At 45.0% G+C, this 27,343-nt stretch overlaps 1 protein-coding gene across 5 annotated transcripts in view; it reads right to left on the minus strand.

Annotated features, from left to right (window-relative positions):
• MFSD12 (major facilitator superfamily domain containing 12) overlaps positions 1–27,343 on the minus strand; it is a 231,268-nt gene that overhangs the window by 101,062 nt on the left and 102,863 nt on the right. For all 5 annotated transcript variants that reach the window (XR_014472966.1, XM_083179274.1, XM_083179273.1 and 2 more), the window contains exon 6: positions 19,382–19,474. Coding sequence is in view for 4 of the 5 variants with exons in the window: in XM_083179274.1 (XP_083035400.1) it covers positions 19,382–19,474 (93 nt within the window). In the remaining variant the exon portion in view is untranslated. The remainder of the gene's footprint in view (positions 1–19,381; positions 19,475–27,343) is intronic.

Here is a 27,343-nt window from a genome sequence, read left to right on the forward strand (position 1 = left end):
GAGCCAATTCGCCTACCAGTATATTTTTGGATTGTGGGGAGGAAACCAGAGCACTTGGAGGAAACCCACGCAAGTACTGGGAGAATATACAAACTCTACACAGTTAGGGCCATGGTAGGAATCGAACCCATGACCTTTGTGCTATGACGCAGTAATGCTAACTATTACACCATCCGTACTGCCAATTAACACATTACACATTGGGGGGTATTCAATGCTGCAGCGAGCGGTCGGCGAGGGGGGTTAAACAGCGAGGATTGCAGAAAACCAGCGATCCTCGCTGTTTAACCCCCGCGCCGGCCGCTCGCTCTATTCAACGTTCTCGGGAAACGACGTCACAGGACGGCGAGAATTCCCCAAAACAGCGAGACCCACGGCTACTGCAGAAAACTCGTAGTTTTTAGCCGCGGGTCTCGTTGCTTCTGGAGCCGCATCCGCCAATTCTCCCTCGCTCAAAAAACGGAGCGAGGGGGAATTGGCGTATGCGGAGGGTGTGTTGAATGCTGTCAGGGTGAGTGGTGACAGCGAGCAGGAAGACCTGCTCGCTGTTACCACTCGCAAACAGCATTGAATACCTGCCTTAGTGTCCAATAAATGAATTCCTCCAAGTATACCCAATGTATAGTCACAATTAAGGGATGTCAGCCAGTCTAGTTTAATTACAAGAAATAAAAAACAAGGGTGCCTCCTAGTGCAATAAAAACAATGTAAACACAACATGTACATAATAAACAAAAAAAGTGGTCCTCTGCCGAATTTAAAGAACAAAGAAAAATGCTGGTCTGATATCAACACAGCTACTTGAACAAAATTTCTTTAACAAGTTTGTCTTTGTTAAAAAATAAAATAAAAAGTGAATCATTACTTCCATCAATCCAGAGGATTGTCATGGCATTGTAGATAACATCACCCATACTACCTTCAAGGTACACATTCAAAGGCCGAAACAGGTTTAAATATCATCTCAGACCACTTCTGTATTAGCCTAGGGCATCTTGAGACCTGAATCAGGACCTGGTAAACAGTATTCTAAGCGCACTGTGAGTGATGTGCTGTTATGGTTAATTTTTGGCAATATAGAGTATTGTTAAAATTAACCCTACTATTCAAAATCCCTACAACCGGTAGGGGGGAGTGTTACAGAACACGGTTACGTTCTTGATTGCGCAGAAAAGTGACACATGCGAAATGCATAGACCATTGAGGCATGTATATGGTGCTGTGACAAAGTTGTGTGAAATGTTCAATAACGGGTGAACAAATGTGCATGACTAAAATTATCCTGGACAACCGTCAGTTGTTCCAAGAGATTTGCACGAAGTTCAGAGACTTTATGGACAGAAAACAATTTAGGCGTTTGAAGTTTTAGCATAGTCAACTACTAGTTCAATGCGCTGGAGACAGCGAAGTACAAAAAGCGGATTTTAAAGCTTGTGGACAGAACTGAAAAATACTTAAACCACATGGGGGCAGATGTATCAACTAGCGTTAAGTGTACGTCTGCACTTAACTGGGGGTGGGATTATGTTTTTTTTATACGTATTAACAGCAGAGCCGGCTAGTCTAGGGCTGCGGTAGTTTGAGGTAACAGGATAGCTGGCTGGCTGCCACCCCGATCGGGTAGCTCAGAATGGAGTGTAAAGCAGGCAAATCACCTGGGATATAAGGTAAGATCTTGACATTATGCTTTGTACTTCCTGGCAAAAATCTTTTGATTGAAACGTTGAAAACCGCTACTGTTGTTGGTGTATTCTTTGATGAGCTACGAGTGCTGCTAATATACACTATGTATGTATGTATGAATGAATGAATGTATGAATGTATGTATGTAGGCAATATAAGCGACACTCCACGGGTAGAAATAAGAGCCCAGACCCGGGTCGCTTAGTTCGACATTACAATTGCATCATGAGCTAAGCAACCCGTGTCTGGGCTCTTATTTGTATCTGTGGAGTGTTGCTTATACTGCCACAATCCTTGAGGACTGTACCTGTATCATTTCCAGGAGGGCAGCCAGGTGAATATATTTCTTTGGTTTGTGGAGAGCTAGTCTATATGTGCTCTGCCCGCCCTCTTCCAGCACTCGATGTGCCATCTCAAGATGGCATGCAACGCGAGTGCTGTAAGGGGGCACTTTTTACACCACAAGATGCGATGGCATAAGTGCATGAGCAGCATTAGTTACCTAGTACAATCAATTACACTAAATCCACCTTGGAATCACAGACTGGCAGATATGAGGAAGTGGGTTGAGAGATAGGCACTAAAACAATAAATTTACTGAAACTCCCCCTCTCTTAGCTATCCAGTTATCTGATTGGCAAGGCAAAAAAAAAAAAAAATCCATCATACATAAAAGGGAGGGAATTCAGGGATTTCCAGATGGACTCAGGAAGATTCTAAGGCGAGTAACGGAATCTTGTTTTCTATTTCATACTAATGCTTGGACTGAGCAAAGCAAGCCATTAGAGGGAGGAGAATAATGCACTGGCAATTCTGTAAGAGAAATGTTTGCAAGTTCCTTGCACAGCTGCTCAAATCAAGGCAATGAGAGAGGCAGATTGCTGGTTATTCTATGTAGCTCCATATATGCCATTTTGTATGCATCATATATGTAATGTATTGTTTTTCTCATTATAATTAGTTTAGCTTAGAGTTTCGTTTCTTGAAGGAGACTCGTAAATCTTTTATAACGGGCACAACGTTTATCTGTGTTTCTGGCTGTACGCCCAGGATATGTGGGGGAACCAAATCTCAGTAGTGATGTGAACAAGCTGGGGTGTGACAATTAGTGAATTGTGTATAGGCAAGTAGAGATTTATGTTATGGAATGCAATTATATGTGTGAAACCCATTATGTAATAGATAAGAAAACAAATAAATGTAAGCATTAGACTAAAACTTCAGAACATCTTTTTGACACTAAAGAGTGTGTGTGTTGATTTGATTATTCTCCTGCTAGCAGTAAAGGAACACAGGTTATTGATCAAATCCCGGAGACTAAGGACAGGCAGTTGTTAGAATCCCCTCACAGAAGGTTCAGGATGGGGGAACACCTCTAACATTACATGGTGCCGAAACCAACGGGAAAGCCAAGAAATTGGACGGAGGAATGACCAGTATCTGACCAGAGATCCAAACAAACGTCAAACCGCGGTAAGTAACAAATTGATAAGCGATTTTCGCCAATTGTTACTTGACGTGTCTTGATATCTCTGCCAGAATACTTATTTCTCTCTCTGATTCAAGCGCTTCTCATATTGTCCTGTCTCCTTGTCTCAGGGAAAATGTTATAAGGGAAAATGTTGAATATTGTCTGATTGTAACGTTTGTTATAGTGATAATTGTTGCCATACAGTAGATTGTATTTGTGTTTTATGTTTACAAAGACAGAGGCAAATTCAAAATGATAAATGTGTGATGTAATAGATCTTGATAGCTTTTTTGAGATCACAAATTTCAGATAGTTGTAATTGCTGTGATGGTAGTTTGAAGTGGTTTGTGACAGGCAGGGGAGAAGAAAATTGTATATTTATAACCAGAACAGAAAAAGTGTAACTGGTTTTAAGAAAGTAAATGGTCACCAATACCCCATATACGGCATAAGAGCATGTGTCATTAAGAGAAGAAAGGAGATAATAAAAAGAGGCGAACCAGGCAGAATCTTTTGTCCATACTCTAATCATTATGTATAGCTGATCAGTTAGTAGGAAGACTGTGAAGCGGAAGGCATAAAATGATTATAGGTGTAATATAATCAGCAGGAAAGAAGTAAACTGTAGTGACAGCAACCCATTTTTCAATAATTAATACAGTACTGAAAAGTGGTACTTGGATTATTATTTGTTTATTTTAAATATTTTTTTTTAAATTAAATACAATTAAAATAGTATTAATAAGTTGAGAAAAGGCAAAATGGGAACTTCTAATACCAAGGGTGGACGCACCCCATTAGAAATAATGAGAGAAGAGATAGGTCCACATGCAGTGAAGGGAAAGGAGAGGAAAGGAGCAAGGCCAATACAAGTATACATTGTGACCGAAGACAAGAAAAAGTATGTAGCACAGGGGAAAAGAAGGAATTTTGTGAGTCCATCCTCTGGAAAGTGCTTCTGGTGTCAGAAAATCCAGTCACATGAAACGTCACTGTAAGCAATACAAGTCCTACATGGAGAAGAGAAGAAATGGCCCCAAAAATACAGGACCAACAAGCTCAGACTGAAGTTTGGGCGCCCCAGTCAAGAACATTTATGCACTCCCCTCACAAAAGCAAATCAATAGAAGGTTTTGTGAACATCACTCTACCAGGGGGAGAAGAGATCTTTTGTTTACTCGATACTGGGGCGAGCAAAACAGTGATCAGAAAAAAGGATATTCCACCTTCCCTCATTACAAACAGACCAAGAAGAAGTTTACCTGAACAAGACAAAGAAGATGAATATTCAGGTGCAAGGCCACCCACAAGAAGTACCAGCAGAATTCCTAGTCTCACCTACATGCCCAGTGAACCTGTTGGGAGCAGATCTAATGCAAAAACTACAAGCAAGCATACTGTATCGCGGGGACAAGATTGTAATTCAAACTGCATTGAAACCCCAAGAATACAACAAGATACAAGCAGCTGTCCAGATATTCCTCTTGCAAGAACCAGCAGAGAAGACAGCGTTTGAATCTTTGTCACATCTAGGAGTTCCAGACAAGGTATGGGCAAAAGGGAAGAACGATGTAGCGAAGATGAATGTACAGCTGATCATCAAGCCGAATACCGTACCAGTAGCAATATGCCAGTATCCTCTAAGCAAGGCACAAAATCAAGCTCTGGGTACGCAAGTGAAGAAGATGGAAGAATTTACAGAGGCCGTCTACGATACTGAAGAAAGGGGGACCTCTATACCCCCATGAAACCAATTGTTACAGTATATGGATGATCTACTCAAAGCCACAACAACCAAGAAAAAGTGCAAGGAAGAAACAGTAGCACTACTCATATTCCTATCGGAAGAAGATTGCAGGGTAACTCAGCACAAGTTACAACATGCACAAGAAAAAGTCATATTCCTTGGACACTGCATCTCACAGATTACCAGGCATCTCACCACAGAGCGAGTGAAAGCAATCCTAGACGCCCCATTCCCAGACACCTTAAGAAAGAAAAGGGCATTTCTAGGTTTAACCTCGTATGTAAGAGACTGGATACTGGGAGCTTCAGCCCTCATGCAACCCCTCTATGATGCAACCAAGAGAACAGCAACCCAATCTGATGAGGAAAGACAAGCCCAAGTGCAAGCAGTTGAACAGATCAAACAAGCCAGCTGCAATACTAAAGGAAAAATGTGCTGATGTCGTTCTAGATCACACTCTCATCATTCAAGTTCTACATGCAGTGACAGAAATACTGCAACAAGCTTCTACACGGCATTTGAGTTCTGCCAGACTCACCAAGTATGAAGTAGCCTTGCTATCTGCAAGCAATGTGACTATCAAGCGATGCACAGTATTGCCACTCTACTACCTATTGATTATGAACCTGATGGTTCAATAGAAGGGAGAGTAGAAGAAGATACCTCGAGACCTATAATACATGACTGTGTATCCATGATGAAACAAGAAGTGCTACCTGATTGGAAAATTGAAGAAAAACCAGTTAAATAATACAGATTTTTTTTTATTTGACACCAATGGATCCAGTTATTATGTGGATGGACACCGATATGAAGGATATGCAGTGGTATCCACAAATGATGTCATGGAAGCAGAACCACTCCCAGCTGGAACCTCAGCCCAAGCAGCAGAACTAACAGCTCTGACAAGAGCCTTGGAGATGGCTGAAGGACAGTCAGTGAATATTTATACGGACTCACGTTATGCCTGGGGTGTGGCACACGACTATGCATCTATATGGAAAAGAACAAATTTCCTTACTGCAACAGGAAAACCCATCAAGAATGGAGAACTGATCCAGAGATTGACCAGAGCCTTACGATTACCAAAGCAAATGGCAGTCATAAAGACAAAGGCACACACCAAGGAAGACACAGAAGAAGTAAAATGGAATGCTTTTGCAGATGAACAAGCAAAGAAAGCAGCTGTAAAGGAGAAGAAAACAGCTGGAATATATGTCCAAGAGACAAAGGCAGAAATTAATATAAAGATACTCATCAGACTACAAGAACAAGCAAAGACAGAACACAAAGTATGGGAGAAGATGGGAGCCCAGCAATCCTGTGTGGGTCTTTGGAAAAAGGAAGGAAAATGGTGCCTGCCAAGAACACTATATGCACCTATGATTCAAGTAGCCCATGGACCAGACCATAAAGGCAAGGAACAGAGGACTAAGACAGTTCAAGAATATTGGCTGGCTCCAGGCTTCTATGTGGCAGCTAAGAACTACACAGACCAATGCTGGATATGAGCAGAAAACAACCCAGGAAGACGAACCAGGACAAGCATGGGACACATGCCAAAAGCATATTTCCCTTTCCAAAGACTCCAAATAGACTACATTCACACGCCTAAATGTGGCACGTATGAGTACGCCCTAACTTGCACAGATATCTTCAGCAGATGGCCTGAGGCTTGGTCAGTATCTAAAGCAAATGCCCTGACCACAGTCAAAAAGATAATAGCTGAAGTAGTTGCAGATATGGGGTACCAGAAGTAATAGAATCAGACAGAGGTAGTCATTACACAGGAGAAATAATGCAGAATATTATACAGGCCTACAGGTCAGTGCCCAAATCGAGAGACTAAAAGTCCAAAAAGCCATGCAAGAGACTGGCAAAACATGGGTAGAATGCTTACCCATGGCCTTATTTGCAATAAGAACAACTCCAGGATATGAGATCCTAATTGGAGTTAAACCAAAGACAGGATGTTATTTTCTCCAAGAATTACAGTTTAAGCATGGGAACATGACAGCATATGTGAAGTCTTTAAATAAATATTTAACTGATTTGCATTCTCAAGTTTTGTTTTAAGTAACCAAAGCCCAGAACCAGAACCCCATGCACTAAAGATTGGAGATTGGGTCTATGTTAAGAGACACGTGAGATCTTCACTGGAACCAAGATATGATGGTCCGTTCCAAGTGTTGCTGACGACCCCAACCTCAGTGAAAGTGTTTGGAAAAGAGACGTGGATACACTCCTCCTACAGTTGAACACGAACCAGATCACCTACCCACGCAAAGTTAAGTTGTCAAAATGATAACGCACCTCAGGCCAGACCATCTGCCCTGGTGGAAGTTAATGTGTATCTCAACTGTGTTAGCGTACCATAGCCAGAGTAATCCCAGCTATAAGAATAATAGAAAAACTAGGGGTAAAAGAGGCCATGGAGCAAAGCTCCCGAACAGATTAAATAAGAGAGAATTCAGGGAAAGAGGCAGTCATCATAAATCTTACCACTCCCTGTTTAATACTGGTTTGGGTACAATGGTAGGGGTAGCTATAGGGAATGTATTTACTATAGGGACTGCAGGGACCGCTTTCAATGACAGACAAGTTAGTGACCTAGCCAAATTACTGGACAATATAACCAGGATATATGATGATACTTTTGACCTAGTACTGGAGGACATAAAATGGTTAAACGAGAAGTTAGGGCTCACCGTATGGTACTAGACTACCTTACCGCCAAGGAGTGGGGTTTGTGCCTGTTAGTGGCAGAAGCTTGCTGTAATTACCTCAATCAGTCTGACTCCATAGAGGAAGCCATTGAACAGCATCTAGATATGGTCAAAACTCTTAAAGAGGAATTTGCAGAACAGCACAAGGGTAATTGGTTATTCGCTGAGGATAGTTGGTTCAGTTGGTTAAACCCATCCAATTGGTATAAGGGTATAGGAGGATGGTTTATGGGAATACTTTCATGGTTAGCAAAAATTATATGCGTAATTCTGCTTTTCTATGTATTAATCAAGCTTTGTTTGTATTGTTTTGCATGTACTGCCAAGAAAATTAAAAAACACAATAAGAGAGCACAGAAAAAGAAAGCTGACAAAAACAATGATCATCACAACATTCGTTTGATCCGTTGTCAGTATGATGATGCTGAAGCTATGGATAAAGCTGTGAAAGCAATCTACCTGGAAAGAGAACAAGAACCTGTTTAGTGGTCCATGTGACAGCGACCTGAACTCTCTGTCCGTGCGGGACGGCATGTTGCCTTCCATGTGGTCAGGGTAGGCCCATGGGAATAGAACGTACTTAATCAGGGCATCGCCTGGTCTGATTGGCAGAGAGGCTCAGGGCAAATAACGTATATTGTCCCTAAATAGAATCAATAGAAGGGACTGAGAGAGGCAGATTGCTGGTTATTCTATGTAGCTCCATATACGCCATTTTGTATGCATCATATATGTAATGTATTGTTTTTCTCATTATAATTAGTTTAGCTTAGAGTTTCGTTTCTTGAAGGAGACTCGTAAATCTTTTATAAGGGGCACAACGTTTATCTGTGTTTCTGGCTGTACGCCCAGGAGATGTGGGGGAACCAAATCTCAGTAGTGATGTGAACAAGTTGGGGTGTGACAATTAGTGAATTGTGTATAGGCAAGTAGAGATTTATGTTATGGAATGCAATTATATGTGTGAAACCCATTATGTAATAGATAAGAAAATGAATAAATGTAAGCATTAGACTAATAAACTTCAGAACATCTTTTTGACACTCCAGAGTGTGTGTGTTGATTTGATTATTCTCCTGCTAGCAGTAAAGGAACACAGGTTATTGATCAAATTCCGGAGACTAAGGACAGGCAGTTGTTAGAATCCCCTCACAGAAGGTTCAGGATGGGGAAACACCTCTAACAGCACCCTGGCGAGCTGCTGAAGTACTCACAGCCCGAGTAGAACGCACCCAAATGGGATCAGGTACTGACTCGCCCAAAGCTATATGGAATCGGTACATCTGTCAGACCAAACTTAGGTCTACAGTAATTAGGTCCACCCCGGAAGGTCGACTGGCCCCAAGGTCTACATGGGTCAAAGGTCGACATGGCTCAAAGGTCGACATGGGTCAACATGCGGTTTTCACTGTTTTTTACCTGAATGTCGACACAGTTGGAGTTGAACCGCAGCTGCTCGTGATGCTTCGGGCACTTTTTTATTCTCCCACCACGCCCTAGTGGATGGTAGGGCATGAAATACCGCATGTCGGCACATGTCGGCTCAAAAAACTGTGAAAAACTCATGTCAACCTAATGACTGTTGACCTAAACCCATCTCGACATTAAGTCCTGTCGACCTTGACCCATGTTGACCTTTACCCCAGTCGACCTTCCGGGGTCGACCCAAGTCTGGTCTGACAGATGACCGTTTCCCGGCTATATAGACTTGCTTGATAGTGGAAGTAATCCAACGAGCAATAGAAAGTTGGGTACTTATGTAATATCTGGGCTCCCGTTTTTCTTATGAGACCGCGTCCCCTCGCGGGGCTCGCCACGCTTCGTAGGATAGTAGGAGTATGAAAAAATGGGGTGCATTTAACATGGGAGCCCAGATAATACATAAGTACCGAAAGTTTAGATGCTGGCGCTCCTTTTTTACTGGCTTTATAAAGTACAAACAGGCTGTCTGTCTTAAGCAAAGCACCAGTTCTCTCCACATATATTCCGAGGGTACTGCTTTCCTAGCACGGCGCCCGTCTCATTGATTGTATGCCTTAAGTTTAAGGTACTTAAAGCATACAATCAACGCGACGGACCCGATTTTTTAATCTCATGGATCTTATGCATACATAAGATGCATGAGATCCATGAGATCAAAAAATCGTGAGCCCCCAATAACCATTGTTAACGCCACCAGCACTATCAACGATACGCGTCCTCCAACCTTTTCATACCCCCACTATCCACGTCGGCGTGGAGTTGATTATATATAGTGTGGCGAGCGCAGTGAGCCACCGAGCCCGAAGAGTGGCGAGCGCAGTGAGCCCCGTGAGGGGACACGGACTACTTTACATGTATTCCGCGTCCCCTCGCCACGCTTCGGGCTCGGTGGCTCGCCACACTATATAAAATCAACTCCACGCCGACGTAGATAGTGGGGGTATGAAAAGGTCGGAGGACGCGTACCGCCGCCCCTCGCGGGCTCGCTGCTCTCACCACGCTTCGAGTTGGCGTCAATAGTGGGGTGGCGTTAACAATGGGGGGGCCATTTCACCCATGAGGGGGGTTAGCAATTAAAATTGGGGTTTTGGGGGCTATTTACATTGATTCCAATGTAAAAATCTTGTTGATTGCGTCGTTGCATCATCTCATGCCGCACAAACACATAAGATGCAGGAGATGCTAATCTCGTCGATTGCATCATCTCATGCATCTTATGCCGCACAAACACATAAGATGCATGAGATGCTTGAGATATCAGCCCCACACATACAATCTAGATCGTGGGCGCCGTGCTAGGAAAGCAGTACCATTCTGAGTGCTCATAAAACATCTAGAAACCAGAGAGGACTCTGTAGTTCCAGTGTAGCATTCATCTGATCTAATCTCCTGATTTCAAGGAAACACATTACAAACAAAAGCTGGCTGTAAAGAACTGCTGCCAACTCAAAATGGGAGTTTGCCATAAGAAAAGATAGTTTCCAAGTTAACCACTTTAATTAAGTGGCTCAAACAGAGCCTCCTGAAGAGCAGCCAAACACTAAATTAAGGTCCCATGGTGGGACTTGAGACACAGGGTGGTGAGATATGCAAAACTCCTATCATTAAAAAGCTCAGTATAAACGCTATTTGTCCCTGAAAAAGAAAAGATTAGGTCGGCACCTGACCCATCAAGAACGAGAGGTGGAGGCCTTTGGACAATCAGTCCTGTAAAAAAAGAAAAAAAAATACATGTGGAAAGTGAAACTGATAAGCCAAAACCCTTATACTGTATATATGCAGAACAGGATGTAATCCTTCCACACCCTATAATAAATAGAAGTTGATGAGTTAACAGCTTGCGACAGTCTGGATAAAGGCTGTAGAACACCCCTTTAATCTAAAAAGGCTAGTCTGAAGTTAAACAGCGTTAAAGCCCATTGAGCTAAATTTGGATGGGTGAACGAATCCTGTGACAGTAGAGCTCCTCTCAGTGGTAGCCTCCACGGTTGGTCAACCACCAGAGAAAGAAGATCAGAGTACCAACGACCTCTATGGCAAATCTGATGCTATTAGTAGGACATGAGCCTTTTCACACTGGACCCTTCTTTTTCAAACTCTTTATTTGTACAGTGGCAAACACAGTATAAAGAGTCAGATGCTACTATTACAGTGCTATTACAATTCATTTACAGCAGAATTTCTATAATCACACTGGACCCTTCTGATCACATGCAGAAGCACTGTAATTGGTTGAAACAGATACACAAAATGGAAGGACCATCTGGCAGTTACGGCCTCTACCATAGTCAGTTGTGGATCTCTGGACCATTTCCCATACTGTGGAGGCTTCCTGTTCAACATGGATGCCAAAAGGTCTACCTGTGTAAATCCATTGCAAACTGCAGGGGCTGGCAGGCAACTTTTAGCCTAGGGGGCAAGTCCAGAAAAATATTGCCGCAAGTGGGCAGAGAATAATTCAGTAAGAGGGCGAGGGCGGAGCTACGATCGCAATGCGTGATCAGACAAAAAATAAATAAAACATTTGCTCCATCAGAGTTCAGTGGGGGAGGCTGCTAAGGGCTGGGAAAACCCCCGCTCCCCCAGTATAATAATAACAGGACACCACAGGCTGCTCCCCCTGCATAATACCAGGACACCACAGGCTGCTCCCCCTGCATAATACCAGGACACCACGGGCTGCTCCCCCGGCATAATACCAGGACACCACAGGCTGCTCCCCCGGCATAATACCAGGACACCACAGGCTGCTCCCCCTGAATAATACCAGGACACCACAGGCTACTCCCCCTGCATAATACCAGGACACCACAGGCTGCTCCCCTTGCATAATACCAGGACACCACAGGCTGCTCCCCTGCATAATAAAAGTAGGAAAACATCGGCTGCTCCCCTGTATAAAAAGAAAAGGACACCACAGGGTGCACCCCCTGGCTACTACCACAGGCTGCTCCCCCTGCATAACATCATGAGGACACCACAGGCTGCTCCTCCTGCATATTAGCAGGATGACACCACAGGCTGTAAATGGCCGAAATATTATATATGTGTTAATTTAGATAATGAGTGTCACCTTGTCACAAGTGGAGGACTGGGAGGGTTCGTGTGGTGCTCAGGAACCACTCTAGGACTCGCAGAGGTCAGGTTAAATCGAGCTGGTTTAATTATGGATGGTTTCATAAAGGATACACAAATAAGATAGTGTTTCTTAGAGGAACCAACGGTACTCAAATACTTCTTTGAGCTGGAGGGAATAACACAAATGTCCCAAACACAGGATGTTGCACTTACGAATAAATGAGAGGGAAGTCTCTGATGAGCTGTGAGGGAGATGGTGGATGGTTGATGCTGAGAAAAAATGTACTTGCAGATGGATGGACTGGATTATTGTAATGAGGTGTCGGTGGCGGAGGTACTGAGGTGTCCAAACTTGAAAGACATGATTATGACTGGGATGATGATGGGGGAAAGAGTTGATGGGAATGGAACAGGAGGCCGATTGGCCCTGTGGGCCCAGCGGGTGAGCGGGCCGGACCGGATACGCTGACAGGTCAGGACTGGAGAGGCAGTGACTACGATTGGAAGATCCCAAGACCGGCAAGGACCACCAGGGAAGGAAGCAGAAATGAGCCGTAGTAAGCCAGGAGTCTCAGCTGTGACTAGCTAGGAAGACTTTTTGCCCTGACACTGGTTTGCACTAGACAGCCTCATTAAATCCCTTGAGAGCAGCTGCCATTGGCTGACCAGCCCAGAGGGGCAGAAACAGACCTGCCTGGCCGTATGAGCAGTTTGCCCACATCCAAGATGGCGGCGCCGGCCTCGCGCCGACACCGGAGTCACTGCTGCCGCCAGGACTTAAGCTTCAAACTGAGCCTTCCAGCCACCGCCCTGCCGCCAGCCACCCGGAATCCGCTGCACTGCAGGAGAGCTGCCGCCGGGGACGGAGGGGTGAGTAGTGAACCTGCTGTGCGCCGCCGCGGCTACTCCTGACAGACCTGTTCTGAGGTTTGGCTGCGTCTACAGGTTTTGCTGGTCTCCGGGTCTGTGCTGCTGCGGCTCCCAACTCTCTGCCCTTTCCTCCGTCCTCAGCCTGCCGGCTATTCCCTAAACCCCACACTTCAGTTGCGCAGGTGGACAGAGTCAGTGTCATCTGCACGGGAGGACATGTTTTCAGTGCAGGGGGCCAGATGATATTTTCCTGTAGCCACGGCCATGTTCTGGAAGCCGCGGTCAGCAAAGTTGAGAGGAGGAGGGCTGGAGGAGGTGAACAATGTGCTGGATCCAGTGTGGCCCGCAGCAGTAACTGGTAAAGTGGCCCGGGGGGGCACATGGCACCCTGCCCCCCGGCCCAGCCCGCCCCTGGCCAACTTGTACCGACCAGCGTTCCAAATCATAATCTAGATGGTCTCCGTCATAGCTAGAAGACTTCTGGTCATTTCTCGTTTGTTGATATATGCCACCACCATGGCATTGTCTGACTGTATCTGTAAGGAAGAAAATGGTGGCTATGCGCTCAAGAGACCCCTGTGTGTAAAACACAGTGAATTTTTTACTATTAAAGCCGCAGTGAGATGTGGGTACTTATACCACATAAAAATGAAAACACAAGAAAAAGAACTGGATAGAAATAATAAGGCGCTATAATAGAAAATAATTTTGGGTACTTGTTTCCTAGCACGGCCACAATCGCGGCCATCGGGGGTAATTTTTAGTGGCCTGCGACGCGACCGACGCGATGCCCCCGATTTTTCCATTGAAATGCATTGAAAACAGTGAAAATCACGTCGGTCGGGTCGTATGCGGCCAAAAATGCTTAAATGGTCCACCCGCGATGGCCGCGATTTCCCCATAGGGAACAATGTTAAATGCCTCAATTTACCCGCGATGACCGCGATTTCCCATAGGAAACAATGGTAAATGGGTCAATTTACCCAAATCATCATAGGGAAGAATGGTAAATGGGCCAGAAACCCCCAAAAAAAACCCTGACCAGTGAAATGTCCCCCCAAAAGTAGTTTACGCCACCCCGCGATCAACGTGAACCCGAAGCGTGGCGAGCGCAGCGAGCCCGCGAGGGGCGGCAGTACGCATCCTCCGACCTTTTCATACCCCCACTATCCACGTCGGCGTGGAGTTGAGAATAGAATAGTGTGGCGAGCGCAGCGAGCCACCGTGCCCGAAGCGAGCCCCGCGAGGGAACGCGGATACCTTCACAGGTAAACGCGTCCCTTCGCGGGATTCACAGGTGTCCGCGTCGCCATGGACACCTGGGAAGCCCGCGAGGGGATGCGTATAACTGTGAAGGTATCCGCGTCCCCACGCGGGGCTCGCTGCGCTCGCCACGCTTCGGGCTCGGTGGCTCGCTGCGCTCGCCACACTATTCTATTCTCAACTCCACGCCGACGTGGATAGTGGGGGTATGAAAAGGTCGGAGGACGCGTACCGCCGCCCCTCGCGGGCTCGCTGCGCTCGCCACGCTTCGGGTTCACGTTGATCGCGGGGTGGCGTATAGTACTTTTGGGGGGACATTTTAATGTTCAGGGGTGTTTTTGGGCCATTTACCATTGTTCCCTATGATAATTTGGGTAAATTGATCCATTTCACATTGTTTCCTATGGGAAATCGTGGTCATCGCGGGTAAATTGAGGCATTTAACATTGTTCTCTATGGGGAAATAGCGGGCATCGCGTCTGGCCCATCGCACCCGATTTTTTAGTGCCTGCGATGCCCGCGATGGCCCAGATTTTACCCCCGATGACCGCGATCATGATCGTTGTGGCCGTGCTAGGAAACAAGTACCTAATTTTGAATAAAAATAATGTATAATTCTTAAACCAGAAAAGAAGGATAAAAATTCATACAAACAGATAAATGAACCTAAACTAATACATGGACCAAAGTTAAAACAATTCTTAATTAGCAGCACATACTGCGAATAGATGTTAATGAATGCCAAGCAGAAAATTAGTAATAAAAACACAACAACATTTTTGGTGAAGGCTGAGGGACATATAAAGCCAATTTGCAAGCAATGGGGGTGGGGGACTTGCACTAATTGATCAGGGAGAAAAACAATTATAAAGAAATTTTATTTAGAAAGGGACTAACTGATAATAATTAGGTATTTATCCTATATTACTAATTGACATAACCTAGTGGCTTTTAACCTTCTTGGGTTTTATGCCCTATCAGTTATGCTCAGGGGTGCACCCCCGAGTTATAACAAGTATATCTGGAAAGCGGGGGGAGAGAAAGAAACTCGGTGGGGTGCACTCAAAGTCCCCTGTTTAAATTATTCTGTTGGAGTTAGTATTATATTTTTTATTTTTTTATTATTTTTACTCTGCTTGTGTTCAAATTAATATATCCCATTCATAAGCGAACAAAAATTGTATAACTAACCACCTTGCTATGTGCTATTTATATTAGAATTTCCTGCGAATATGAATTCTAAACAGTACATAATGGTGTTATTCACATCCCGTCTGTTAGGTGAGTTTCTCAAAGTAAAAAATGACCATCATATACCCATCAATCCCCATTGATGATATAGGTGTCACTTATATAAGTGATAGGGTCTAATCATTGGTCAAACAATAATATAAACAGACAAAAGGAAGTATTTACACCTATCTATATTTACATATGTACAGTATCTGCCTGTCCCACTCCTCTTTGTAAGGAAGAACTGTTTGTATGTATCAAAGTATCAATGCTGCAGTTCTCTCCAATTAAACATTCATACACTGTCTCAAACAGCAATGCCCTTCTGTGTTAAATACAAAGCTCCCACAGTTCAGTAACTATGTTGCCGCTATCTACCTTTCACAGGCAATCTAATGTCTACCTGCAGATGTAAATAGCGTGACCACGGCACACAAAACAATTCAGGAGCTGGCAGCTCAATCAACCACCTGTGGAGTGAAGCCTGCTTATGTAGGGAAAAGCTGTTTGTATGTGTCAAAAGTATCAATGCTGCAGTTCTCTCCAATTAAACACTCATACACTGTCTCAAAAAGCAATGCCCTTCTCTGTGTTGAATACAAGGCTCCCACAGTTCGGCAACAATGTTGCTGCTATCTATCCTTAACAGGCAATCTAATGTCTACCTGTAGATTTAACTAGCATGACCACGGCATATAAAACAGTTCTGGAGCTGACAGCTCAATCAATCACCTGTGGAATGAAGCCTGCTTATGTTTAACCCGGGTAAAAGGATCACTATATTTCAGCAAGCAGCATAGTGAACATGTGTTTCAGATGACCATTCACCTGTGGTAAGCCACCCACCGTCAACCCGGCAGATAAATTTCATAAGTGAGCCAAATGCAACACAGAGTGTGGATATAAACAAACAGAAGTAGGGGGGACCGTGGTCCTACTCAGAGCCAGCGGCAGCCTTCTGTGTCGGCTAGCCGCGGACTCACAAGAGGGGTCCCGTTACCAGTCCGGCGCTACATAGCGCTTGTCTCCAGCCGCATTTATCATAGGGAAATCCCAGCACAGTGGAGACGGACAGCCGGTCACGTGAGCGCCCACGTGATCGGCTTCTTGCTGTGACGTACGTTTCGCATGGAAGGCTTGTTCACACGGCAGCGTATCCATGCTGTCCGCTGTGTCACTATATGTCTGTGTGTATCCAATAGGAGCGCTACTCCACTTAATTAAGGTAGATTGTCCCCATGTGTGTATTCCCAGATCGTAGGTAAGCTCTATCTCCCCTGTGAGAGATAGCTACACATATTTAAACTTCTATATTGTGGTTATTATATCACAATGGCCTCCTGTCGATTATTAATTACGGAGGATACTGCAAATATATCTCTCTCTCAGGCAGCAGGCACCCCTTGCTATCTTATCTATGCTTCTTAAAGGGATAGTGACATATAGAGATTGCGGACAGCACATCATTTTTCAATATTTTAGAAATTTATTTTTATTAATTTATTTATTTTGTATGTAGAGTGGTGTATTATTTCATTTTTTATATATCTTTAATAATTTTTTTTAATTTTTATATATTTTTGTATTGTTTATTAATTATTCTTTTTATGCATTTATATTGTTTATATAATTAATTTTACTGATATAAATAATTTATTTATTTACACAATTGTTCTCTTATTTTTCTGCAGAGTATTTGTCAGAACATATGGATTTAAGAGTTTAAAGATTTTCTGAGATTTTTTTGCAGATTTTTTGAAAGATTTTATGAAACTTATATGGTGCTTGAGAACCATCGGATTTCTGGGCTGACTTATCTTCAGATTGGGTGTATTTAAGGAAAGGATAGGGGACCATGCATCTAATGGTCTTTATGTATGTGTTGACACAGTTATTAGTAATTATTCATTCTACCACTACCTATGGATCTGGCTAATACGACCTACCTCAGGAGGAGAAAAAAAAGTGACCGTGAATACGGATAGTTGTGATGATGCTAATCATCCTTTATGGTGATAAATGAGTGAGTGAATAATATTAATGTTAGCTTGGTCAGAATTATTATAATATAAGGGTGATTGGATGGTCGGTAGCAACCAGTGTAAGGGAAAGAGGGGCATTATAACTTGCCTACAGTGAACACTAAACACAATCAAAAAACGTGCAAAATTAATTAATAAAAGTGACTTGGAGTGCTCCAATATATTATGGATTGTAAGGTCCATGGTAGTGTACGCATTGCTTATTTTTTTGTGTTTTGCTTGTTATCTTTATCTGCTTTCTTCTTTAATGTTCTGTTGGTACTGATATTGCAAATATTATTGAATATACTGTTGGTACTAATATTATTAATAGTGTCACCCCATCCAATAATGCCTTCATTGTTCTTCATTTACAGATGGCTCGTATTGTTGGTATCTCTCCTGCTGGGAGGAGGACCACCCTTTAACTAAGGCTTTTGTTCAACCAAACTTTCCCTATGTTTTCCAGTATTCGGGAGACATGATGTAAAGTCACTGCAGTTATCCTGTCAAAAACACGCCATAATTGATGTATTCATTCATACCCTGTGGATTTAGTGCTCCTAACATGAATGGGATATATTAATTTGAACACAAGCAGAGTAAAAATAACAAAAAAATAAAAAATATAATACTAATTCCAACAGAATAATTTGAACAGGGGACTTGGAGTGCACCCCACCCGAGTTTCTTTCTCTCCCCCCGCTTTCCACATATAAAGCCAAGCAAGAAGATGCTAATAATAAAGCGGTTGGTTACTTATCACTCCAAGTTAGATATTGAGCAGAACAGTTCAGCACAAGTTTTTTTGCTGAAAGTTGAAGAATGTGTTATGCCAAGAAGATAGCTTAAACATGGTGTAGCTGTTAATAAATTTGTCAGGCCCAGGTGGTCATGCCCTTCTGACCCCATTCTGGACCCAAATTATCCAACTCGCTAGAGATATTAAGGGACAGAAAGTGCCTGGGAACCTGGAATTTAGGATCCTTAAAGTAATTTCCTGGCCTTTATCCAAATATTAAAAAATCATTCTTAAGACATATGACTTAGTGTCTACTCTAGGATTTTTTTAGGGCATGATGCTGACCACAGGCAGGGCGCTGATCACTGGGCAGGGCACATTTATCAATTGTGAGGGGACATTATATATTAGAAATTTATATTCGAAACTTAAAAAACAAACACTTATAAAAAATTGCGCACTGCACTAGGATTACGCCCATTAAACATGGTCATACTCTGCTATGTCCATTACATATTCTGTCATAATTACACATTATGGCACACACTGTAATGCCTTACACATTATACCACACACCATAATGCCCATTACACATGATGGCAGACATTGAAAGTTCTCAGCAGCATGTCAGCACGGTGTGGGGCAGCGTAAAGGCGCACAGTGCCACACACAAAGGGCAGGGTGCATTTTTAAAAGGTTTTGAAAATGGACAGGGTGTGGGGGGGGGGGTGGTGGGGACCTAGGGTAAGGCTGCGGGAAGGAAAAGGTTAGTTATGCTGCAGGGTGGTGAGTTAGGTTTATGTAACGACAGGGGATGGAGACTAAGGTGCTGTTGGAGCAACTGGGATTTCCTCTATTAGGATGCTGGGATCAGTATTATTGACCACTGGCATCCTGAGTGGCAGGATGCCGTATGTATCCCACATATACAAACAAATTATATATTATAAAATATATTTATATACATACACACACATCTAGAGACACACACGTAACCAGTCAATTAAATGAAAACATTTTCTAATGTAATTATCTTAACTGGAATTCTAGAGAGTCAGAACTCACATTGCGACCCATCCATTTGTTGATTGGTTTCATGAGGAAAGAAGAAACAAATCCACTCACATACATAACCAATGGAATTGTGGCAATATATTTCTGTAAAACAAAGATAAAATCAGAGTAAATATAAATTCACTTCAAAGGAAGATCTGCAACATCCCCTTTGCAGGGGCGTAGGGAGGGTGGAGCCGGTGGAGCCAGTGGAGCACACGCTCTGGGCACCGAATGGGTGCAGGCAGGGACGGATTAACAATGGGCCTGATGGAGCTAAAACTCCAGGCCCACTCTCCAAATAGGCCCATTTTGTAGCTGAGGGCCAGGGCTTTCCAACGAGACCAGCCCTGCGTCGCTAGCCCCCCGAGAACCGGAAATACTGCCAGGCAAACCTGGAACATTTTCCCCATAGGATAACATGGGACCCGCTAATTCCGACCTCCATCCGGTTCCAACGGCTGCCATTTCCCCCTACAGCATCACAGAAACTCAAGGTTGATCTCAGTCAAACCCAAATCGCTGGTCCTTTAATTTGATACCTGGTTCATATGGGGTCATTGGTTATAGAGATATTTATATATATATTTTTTTCATTTCTGAAATGTAATTTCATGGCTGTTCATGTTGTTTGAGGACAGATTTCTCTGGAACCAAACGGCCCAGTTTCACAGGACCAAAATCATTCAAAGCCTACATGTAAATGGGTCAGTTGGTTCCGAAGATATAGATGGTTGTTTAAAGGGGGGCGGGGTGGTTTTCTCTCCCCCTCACACCAGAAAATGCAAAAGGTGTAAAAAGGGGCCAGTCCAAGAATGTCCCTGCATGATCCTGGGTCCATATTCCCTGCATTTTCTGGTATGAAAGGGGAATTATTTCAAATAGCCAGGACATGCAGTGCTCTGAATACAGCCGGGCAGCCCCCTGCTCTCTGCCTGGCTGTTAATGGCTGTCATTTCTGCCCAGCGGCGACTGTTCCCCAGTTACCGCGAGCATGTATTCCCCCTTGGCAATGAGCATGTAATCCCACATGGCAACGAGCATGGAACCCCTGGCAATGAGCATGGAACCCCTGGCAATGAACATGTAGGTAAGCAACACTTATGTAGCATAATTTTTAATAGGCATTATGGTGTTTCGCATAATATGTAATGGAGATTATGGCGTGAGGCTTAACATGTAATGGGCTTTATGGTGTAAATTTTTAATGTGCGCCTTTGGCACGCAATGCCCCTATTTATGAAGCATATTGTGCATCATTGCTCAATCTGTTTGGTATAGTGCAGGCATGTCCAAACTATGGCCCTCCAGCTGTGAAACTACAAGTCCCATCATGCATTGCCAGTTTTGCAATTAGGGAATGCTAAAACTATGTCAAGGCATGCTGGGACATGTAGTTTCACAGCTGGAGGGCCACTGTTTGAACATGCCGGTATAGTGTGTATTTTGGCACAATCCATGTGGCAAAATGTGAATTTTGCCTTAATCTGTGTGGCATAACGTGAATTTTGACTCAATCTGTGTGCCATAGTGTGAATTTTTGCTCAGTCGGTGTGAATTTTGTCTCACTCCATGTGGCATAATGTGTAAGAAGCAAGTACAGTATAAGGGGTTACTATTGTGTTGCATGATTTGTATAAGGGGTATATGGTATTGGTAAACTTAAGTGACCACATAAAAGGTGCTGACATTTTGTCTACCAAGTTTCGGCTTTCAGTATTTTTTTTATGACTGCAGTGCCGCCTCACTCCACAAGTATCTTAGGACATCGGCATCCTGCAGGTGCACATTTGCAGTGCACCCGCCATTATATCTCCCTGCATTTTTCCTATGCTAGCCCCCTGCCTTTTCCCAGGCATATATAATTAGTTGAAAGTATTTACACAAATAGAGACACACCCATGAGCAGACCACCCAAACAGAACACTGGTTACGCCACCCATATTATTAGGTGCTGGTCGCAACCCCTATTATTGCGCATAATAGGCCCTTGATCATTTTCAGCTCCAGGCCCATTTAGACCTTAATCTGGCTCTGGGTGCAGGGCCGCAAATGAACACCAGCAGTCAGGAATGTGCTTCAGCCTGCATCTGTGTGCTGCCCAGCATCGGTGCCTGCCTGCCCAACCGCCCGGCTGCTGCCACCCGCAGCCCGCTGTCATCTCTCGTCTTCTTCCCCACCCCATCACGTGTCCTCCTGCTCGGCTCCGTCGGCTTGGGCAGGGAGGCCCCCACCCCGTGGCCCGTCTAGCGGAGCGTGGTGAACAATCGTCGGAAAGGTGAGCGGGGGGAGGAGATGACAGATTGCGGATATGGCTGCATCATCAGAAAGGTGAGCGGGGGGAGGGGATGACGATTTCTGATATGGCTGCAGACAGGGAAGGAGGACCTGGGCTGCCAAGAGGAGCTGGACGGGTGAGAGGAGCGCTGCAGGGCTCACACTGTTTGAGGCCATATGAGGCTGCAGCTGCAGGCAAAAGTGTGCGTGTTCAGCACTAGAATGACCTGCGTCTGGTGCCATTGTGGGAATTTACATGGAGCAGCTTGCATCCTTCATAGAAGATAGGCTGGCCCATCACTCCTTCCCAAGTGTATAATGCTGGCTGTGTCAATTGAGTTGGAGGAGGCTGACTGATTGCTGCTGGCTGCCTGCCTGCCTGCGTCAAGACTCAAGGTGCATTTTACAGTTCAGTAAAGTTCAAGCATGATGTAACATGCCGCCAGGGACATGCAGTCAGGGGAGGCAGTGCCTCCCCTGTCATTAATGATTAAAATAATACAGTAACAGAGATACTTATGACACATATTCTGTGTCATAAATATCTTCTGTATGTTAATTTAAATCATTTTTATTACTGCATTATTTATTTTGGAGGCACCAAAAGCAGTGCCTCCTGCTACCCATTAGAATAGCTAGAAGCAGGGGGTGGGCAGGGGGCCGGGACACGCAGAGGACTGTAAAAATCCATAAAAAAATCTATTGGAAGCGGCACCTTAACAGGTGCCTCAGTGACAGCGGAGTGCTTTCAACCAATAAGAGAGCACGTCCCCGTCACTAAACCTGATATGATTGGGCAGAACTACTCCAGGAGAATAGCGGCTATTTTCCCCTCTCCCCTCTGTGGAGAGTGGTGGCTATCTCCCCCCCCCCCCTCCCGTATCGCTGGGGTACCCACCGGGCTCTGACACTTTCAGGCTTCCTGACAGTCGGGCTGCGCTGCGGGAGCGCAGGTAAGATTATCTGCTATAATTGACTCACAGTGCACAATGCTGTTTTGGGGGGGGGGGGGGGGACCGGGGGTTTCTGCCCCCGCCCACTTGTTCTGTCGGGCGGGGCCTCGGCGCAACCCACCGGGCAGTCAGTAGCCTAGCAGTTGCTTGGGCTGGCTGCCAAGATCGGAGTACTCATCCCATCCAGGAGCCAGCAGCAGCGGAAGAAAAAGCAGCATGCGTGTGGGGGGAGGGAGCCCGGCTGCAGGAGCAGAAGTCCCCATGTCACTTTGCCGGGAGTAAACAACTCCACCCTATCGCATGTGTGACAAGCAGGCGTGAATTTACTGGGGGAGGTAAGATGCTCCTGAGGGCTTGGAGATATGGGGTGCCGCTACTGAGGGCTAGGGACAAGGAAGGCTGCAGCTTGTGCTGGGGAGCGGAGAGGGTGGTGGGGGGCTGCTGCTGCTGAGGTGACGGGGTGCTGCTGTGGAGGTGACGGGGTGTTGCTGTGGAGGTGACGGGGTGCTGCGGAGAGCCTACCGCAGCACCCCCTGCGTAGGGAGAGTAGGCCTCTATGTTTGTTTATGAGCACCCATATTTGCTAAATGACTGAGAGGAAAGGAGTGTGTGTGTGCACATATAAAGGATAGATGTGTGTGTGTGTGGTATGTGATAGACATGTGTGTGTGTGCGCAGATTATGTGATAGACCTGTGTGTGTTATGTGATAGACGTGTGTGTGCAGATTATGTGATAGACGTGTGTGTGTGCGCAGATTATGTGATAGACCTGTGTGTGTTATGTGATAGACGTGTGTGTGCAGATTATGTGATAAGACATGTGTGTGTGTGCAGATTATGTGATAGACGCGTGTGTGTGTGTAGATTATTTGATAGACGTGTGTGTGTTATGTGATAGACGTGTGTGTGCAGATTATGTGATAGACGTGTGTGTGTGTGTGTGTAGATTATGTGATAGACGTGTGTGTGTGTGCAGATTATGTGATAGACGTGTGTGTGTGTGTGTGTGTGTGTGTAGATTATGTGATAGACGTGTGTGTGTGTGTAGATTATGTGATAGACGTGTGTGTACAGATTATGTGATTGACGTGTGTGTGCGCGTATTATGTGATGCAGGCGTGTGTATTTAGTAATAGAGGTGCTTGTGCGTAATATGTGGTAGAGGCGGAAGTGCGTATTACGTGACAGACGCATGCATGCATATTAAGTGATAGAGGTGTGTGTGTGTGTTTTTTTTTTGTGTTTTTTTACAGCGTGCATAACCAGCAGCAGCTCCTCCTCCACCCTCACCTCACAAAGTGATGAAAGTGTAGTCACAGGTTCTTAGAGCTCACTGCCAGCAATTACAATTAAGTTTTATTAAAAAAATTACGTATTTTATACATTACTTTTGTGGTACTATGTGCATAAGAAGTGCTATTACTATTATTTGAAAAAAGATCACTATTGAGTTGTGTAATGTCAACTAGGATTGGGTATATTGTGAATAATGAGCGATATGGTGCAATGTAATGTGAAGAAGGAGCAATACGGTGGGTGTAATGTGTATAAGAAACAATATGGTGGGGTGTATTGTGAAGAAGCGATAGTGTTTTGTACTGTCAGCATGGAGGGATACGGTTTGGGTAATGTCAATAAGGAGTGGTGTAACGTAAATAAGAGACACTATCTATAAGACCTCTGCTGTATGTTGTACTAGGAGCGCCTCTGATTCTGCCACAATCAGGATGTCGTCCAAGTAGGGGTATAGTCTTATCCCCCTCCGCCTTAGCCATGCGATCACGACCACCAGAACCTTTGTAAAAGTCCTGGGAGAGGTTGCCAGGCCAAACGGGAGTGCGTTGAACTGATAAGTCACCCCTTGTACCCTGAACCTCAGAAATTTGCGATGTCCCTCGAAAATTGGGACATGTAGGTAGGCGTCCTTGAGATCTATTGAGGACATAAAGTCGTTTTGATTGAGCTCTAGAATGACCGATTTTACTGACTCCATCCTGAACGATTTTATTTTTATGAATTTGTTTAGTCTGCGAAGATCCAGAATAGTCCGGAATCCCCCCGTGGCTTTCCTTACCACAAAAAAACGGGAAAACCATCCCCGGAATTCCTGTGACTTTGTCACTATGCTGACTACGTTTTGATCCAGCATCTCCTTTAGGCTGGACAACAATGCTCTCCTTTCTTCCATGTCCTCTGGAATAGGAGACTGTACCAGGAGCTCCCCTGGTTTTCTCATGAAGTCTATTTTGTAGCCCGAACGGACTACTTCCAGAACCCACTCGTCCGAGGTGGATTCTTGCCAGGTGCTTTGAAACTCCAGCAACCTGGCCCCCACACATTGTGGGTTGGCGTCATTGGGGGTCTTTTTTGGAAGAGAATCTGCTCTCCTTGTTCCCCTGGCCTCGAAAATTGGCCCTGGAGATCCAGGATCCTCTTCTGTACGGTCTCCCCGGTCTATATGCCCGGGATTCCCTAAACTCCTGCTGATACCTGTTAAACCTAGGTGGGGGAGTCTTCTTGGCTACTTTATCCTGGGGTAACCATACGGATTTACCCCCAGAAATTTTGGAAACTAAGTCGTCCAACTGTTTCCCAAAAAGATAATCACCCTGGAAGGGCATTGAAAGTAGTCTATTCTTAGACTGTACGTCCGCCGCCCACGGCTTCAGCCAGAGGGCTCTTCTAGTAGCCGCTGTCGTAGCTCCTGCTCTTGCTGCTAGACGCACAGAATCTAACGACGCCTCGCACAGAAATTCCACAGCAAGCTGTACGTCCTGTACCATCCTTAATAACTCGGATCTTTTGAGACCATCCAGCATGTCGCTTTCCAGCTGCTGGCACCACCCTCGCAAAACCCTGGAAGTGACTGCCATAGCAGCCGCTGGCTTCAAAGCAGTACCCGCAACTAGCTGCTGTTTTCTGAGACCCAGCTCCACCTTTCTCTCCATCGGGTCTTTAAAAATATTGGCCTCCTCAAGGGGCAGGGTGGTCTTCCTGGACAGTCTTGCTATTGCAGCGTCCACCTTCGGTGCTACCTCCCAAGAGGCCACCTGCTGCTTGTCAAACGGGTACATTTTGTTTACCCTGTTTGAAATTACCACCCGTTTGTCCGGGTGCTTCCATTCCTCCGAAATCACCTCTTTCAGAGTATTGGACAACGGGAACACTTTACCCTTACGCTTTTTGTCCTTAAACAACATTTCTTGGAGGCTCAGATCCTCCTGTGGGTCATCAATGTTTAAAGACTTATAAATCAGATTTAGTAAGTTATCAATCATGTCAGGATTTACTTCAGTCTCTAGTTTATCCTGACTAGGCACCTCATCTGCCTGGTCCACCTCAAACTCCGGCATGACCGCACTGGTTGACTGCTGGACCGAGTCATCCGAGTCCTCACTAGGGATGACATGCTTTCTTTTAGATGACCGTTTCACCACATCCTCTTTAGCCACAAACTTTTCCGCCAAAGCGGCTGTTAGCATTTCCACCAGGCTGGCCATTTGTGCCGGCTGCAACTGCTGGGGGGCCTTACAACCCTCACACAGGATGCCCACATGTTTTTCAGGCAGCCCTTTTGCACATGCCGCACACCTATCTAAGTGAGGCTTTTTATGTTTGGACCTGGCTTCCTTGTCCTTGCTGGTCTCTGACCTAAGATAGAACCATACAATACTCATTACTAGTAACTAAGTGGGCGTATAGAATACACATGGACACCTCTAATAATCATGGCTTACCCTGATTTCCTCCCAGGATGCCCATCATCTTCCATAGCAGCAGTGCGCACTTAAAGCACAAAAGAAAAGAGACCAATGACTAACATATTTCCCCCGCTGACTGTCCTGACTTACAGCCGCATATGCTCATATGAAAAAGGCTGCGCCTACCGGCGCCTTACCCCGAAATCACCTCTGCTGAGACCTCAGATGCTGCGGCGACTCGCTGACTGCCTTCCCTTGCCTGCAGTCTGTTCACATGCCGGCGCCGGCTAAGTACGCTCCCGCTCGCGGCGGAAGCGCGTCATCAGCCGGCGCCGCGCACTGATACTGACGTCCGCCCGCTCTGTGCCGATGCACGCGGGCCAGGCAGAGACGCGGCATACGCTATCCGGAGCCGCCATCAGCGTCTCTCCTGCGGACGCCGCCGCTTGTAGCTGCCCCCGGGGGGGTCCGCATGCGGCTACTTCCACACCCCAGCCAGGAGCTCCCATAGAGACTCTAGCTGGGTACATCGTCCTCTGCAGGGAGCCAGAGCTGCCGCAGAAACGAGCCTGGGATGGGTAAGCCTGTGTCCACCTGTCTATCTTGATACCTGTGCACTTACCCGGAAAGAAAAAAAAGACACAGGAGGAAGGAGGAGGGGCCCTTTTATGGGGGCTGGTGTTTTTTTTCCTTTCCGAGTGCACTACCCAGAAGGGAGAAACCCATGAGTGAGGGCTGCCATGGGGGAGGTAGAGGAAATACATATATTTGAAAAAAGTATACATTCTGAAACCCTTTATCCATGGCCATGCCCCTTTCAGTAGGTGTACCGATTTCTGCCCTACAAATGTTGGAGGGTATGGATTTGTATCTATTACTAAAAGCTGCTGTTTGAAAAATTGGAGTGCCGCCTCTTCCCTGGGATCTGTACACAATTGTTTGGAGGGCCCCCACTTACAAAAGAGTCCAGCTGGAACCTGAGTGCCGGTATATAATATAATATAATATAATATAATATTATATAATATATATATATATATAT

Source organism: Crinia signifera, chromosome 1 (assembly GCF_055691185.1).
Source record: "Crinia signifera chromosome 1, ASM5569118v1, whole genome shotgun sequence".
NCBI lineage: Eukaryota > Metazoa > Chordata > Amphibia > Anura > Myobatrachidae > Crinia > Crinia signifera.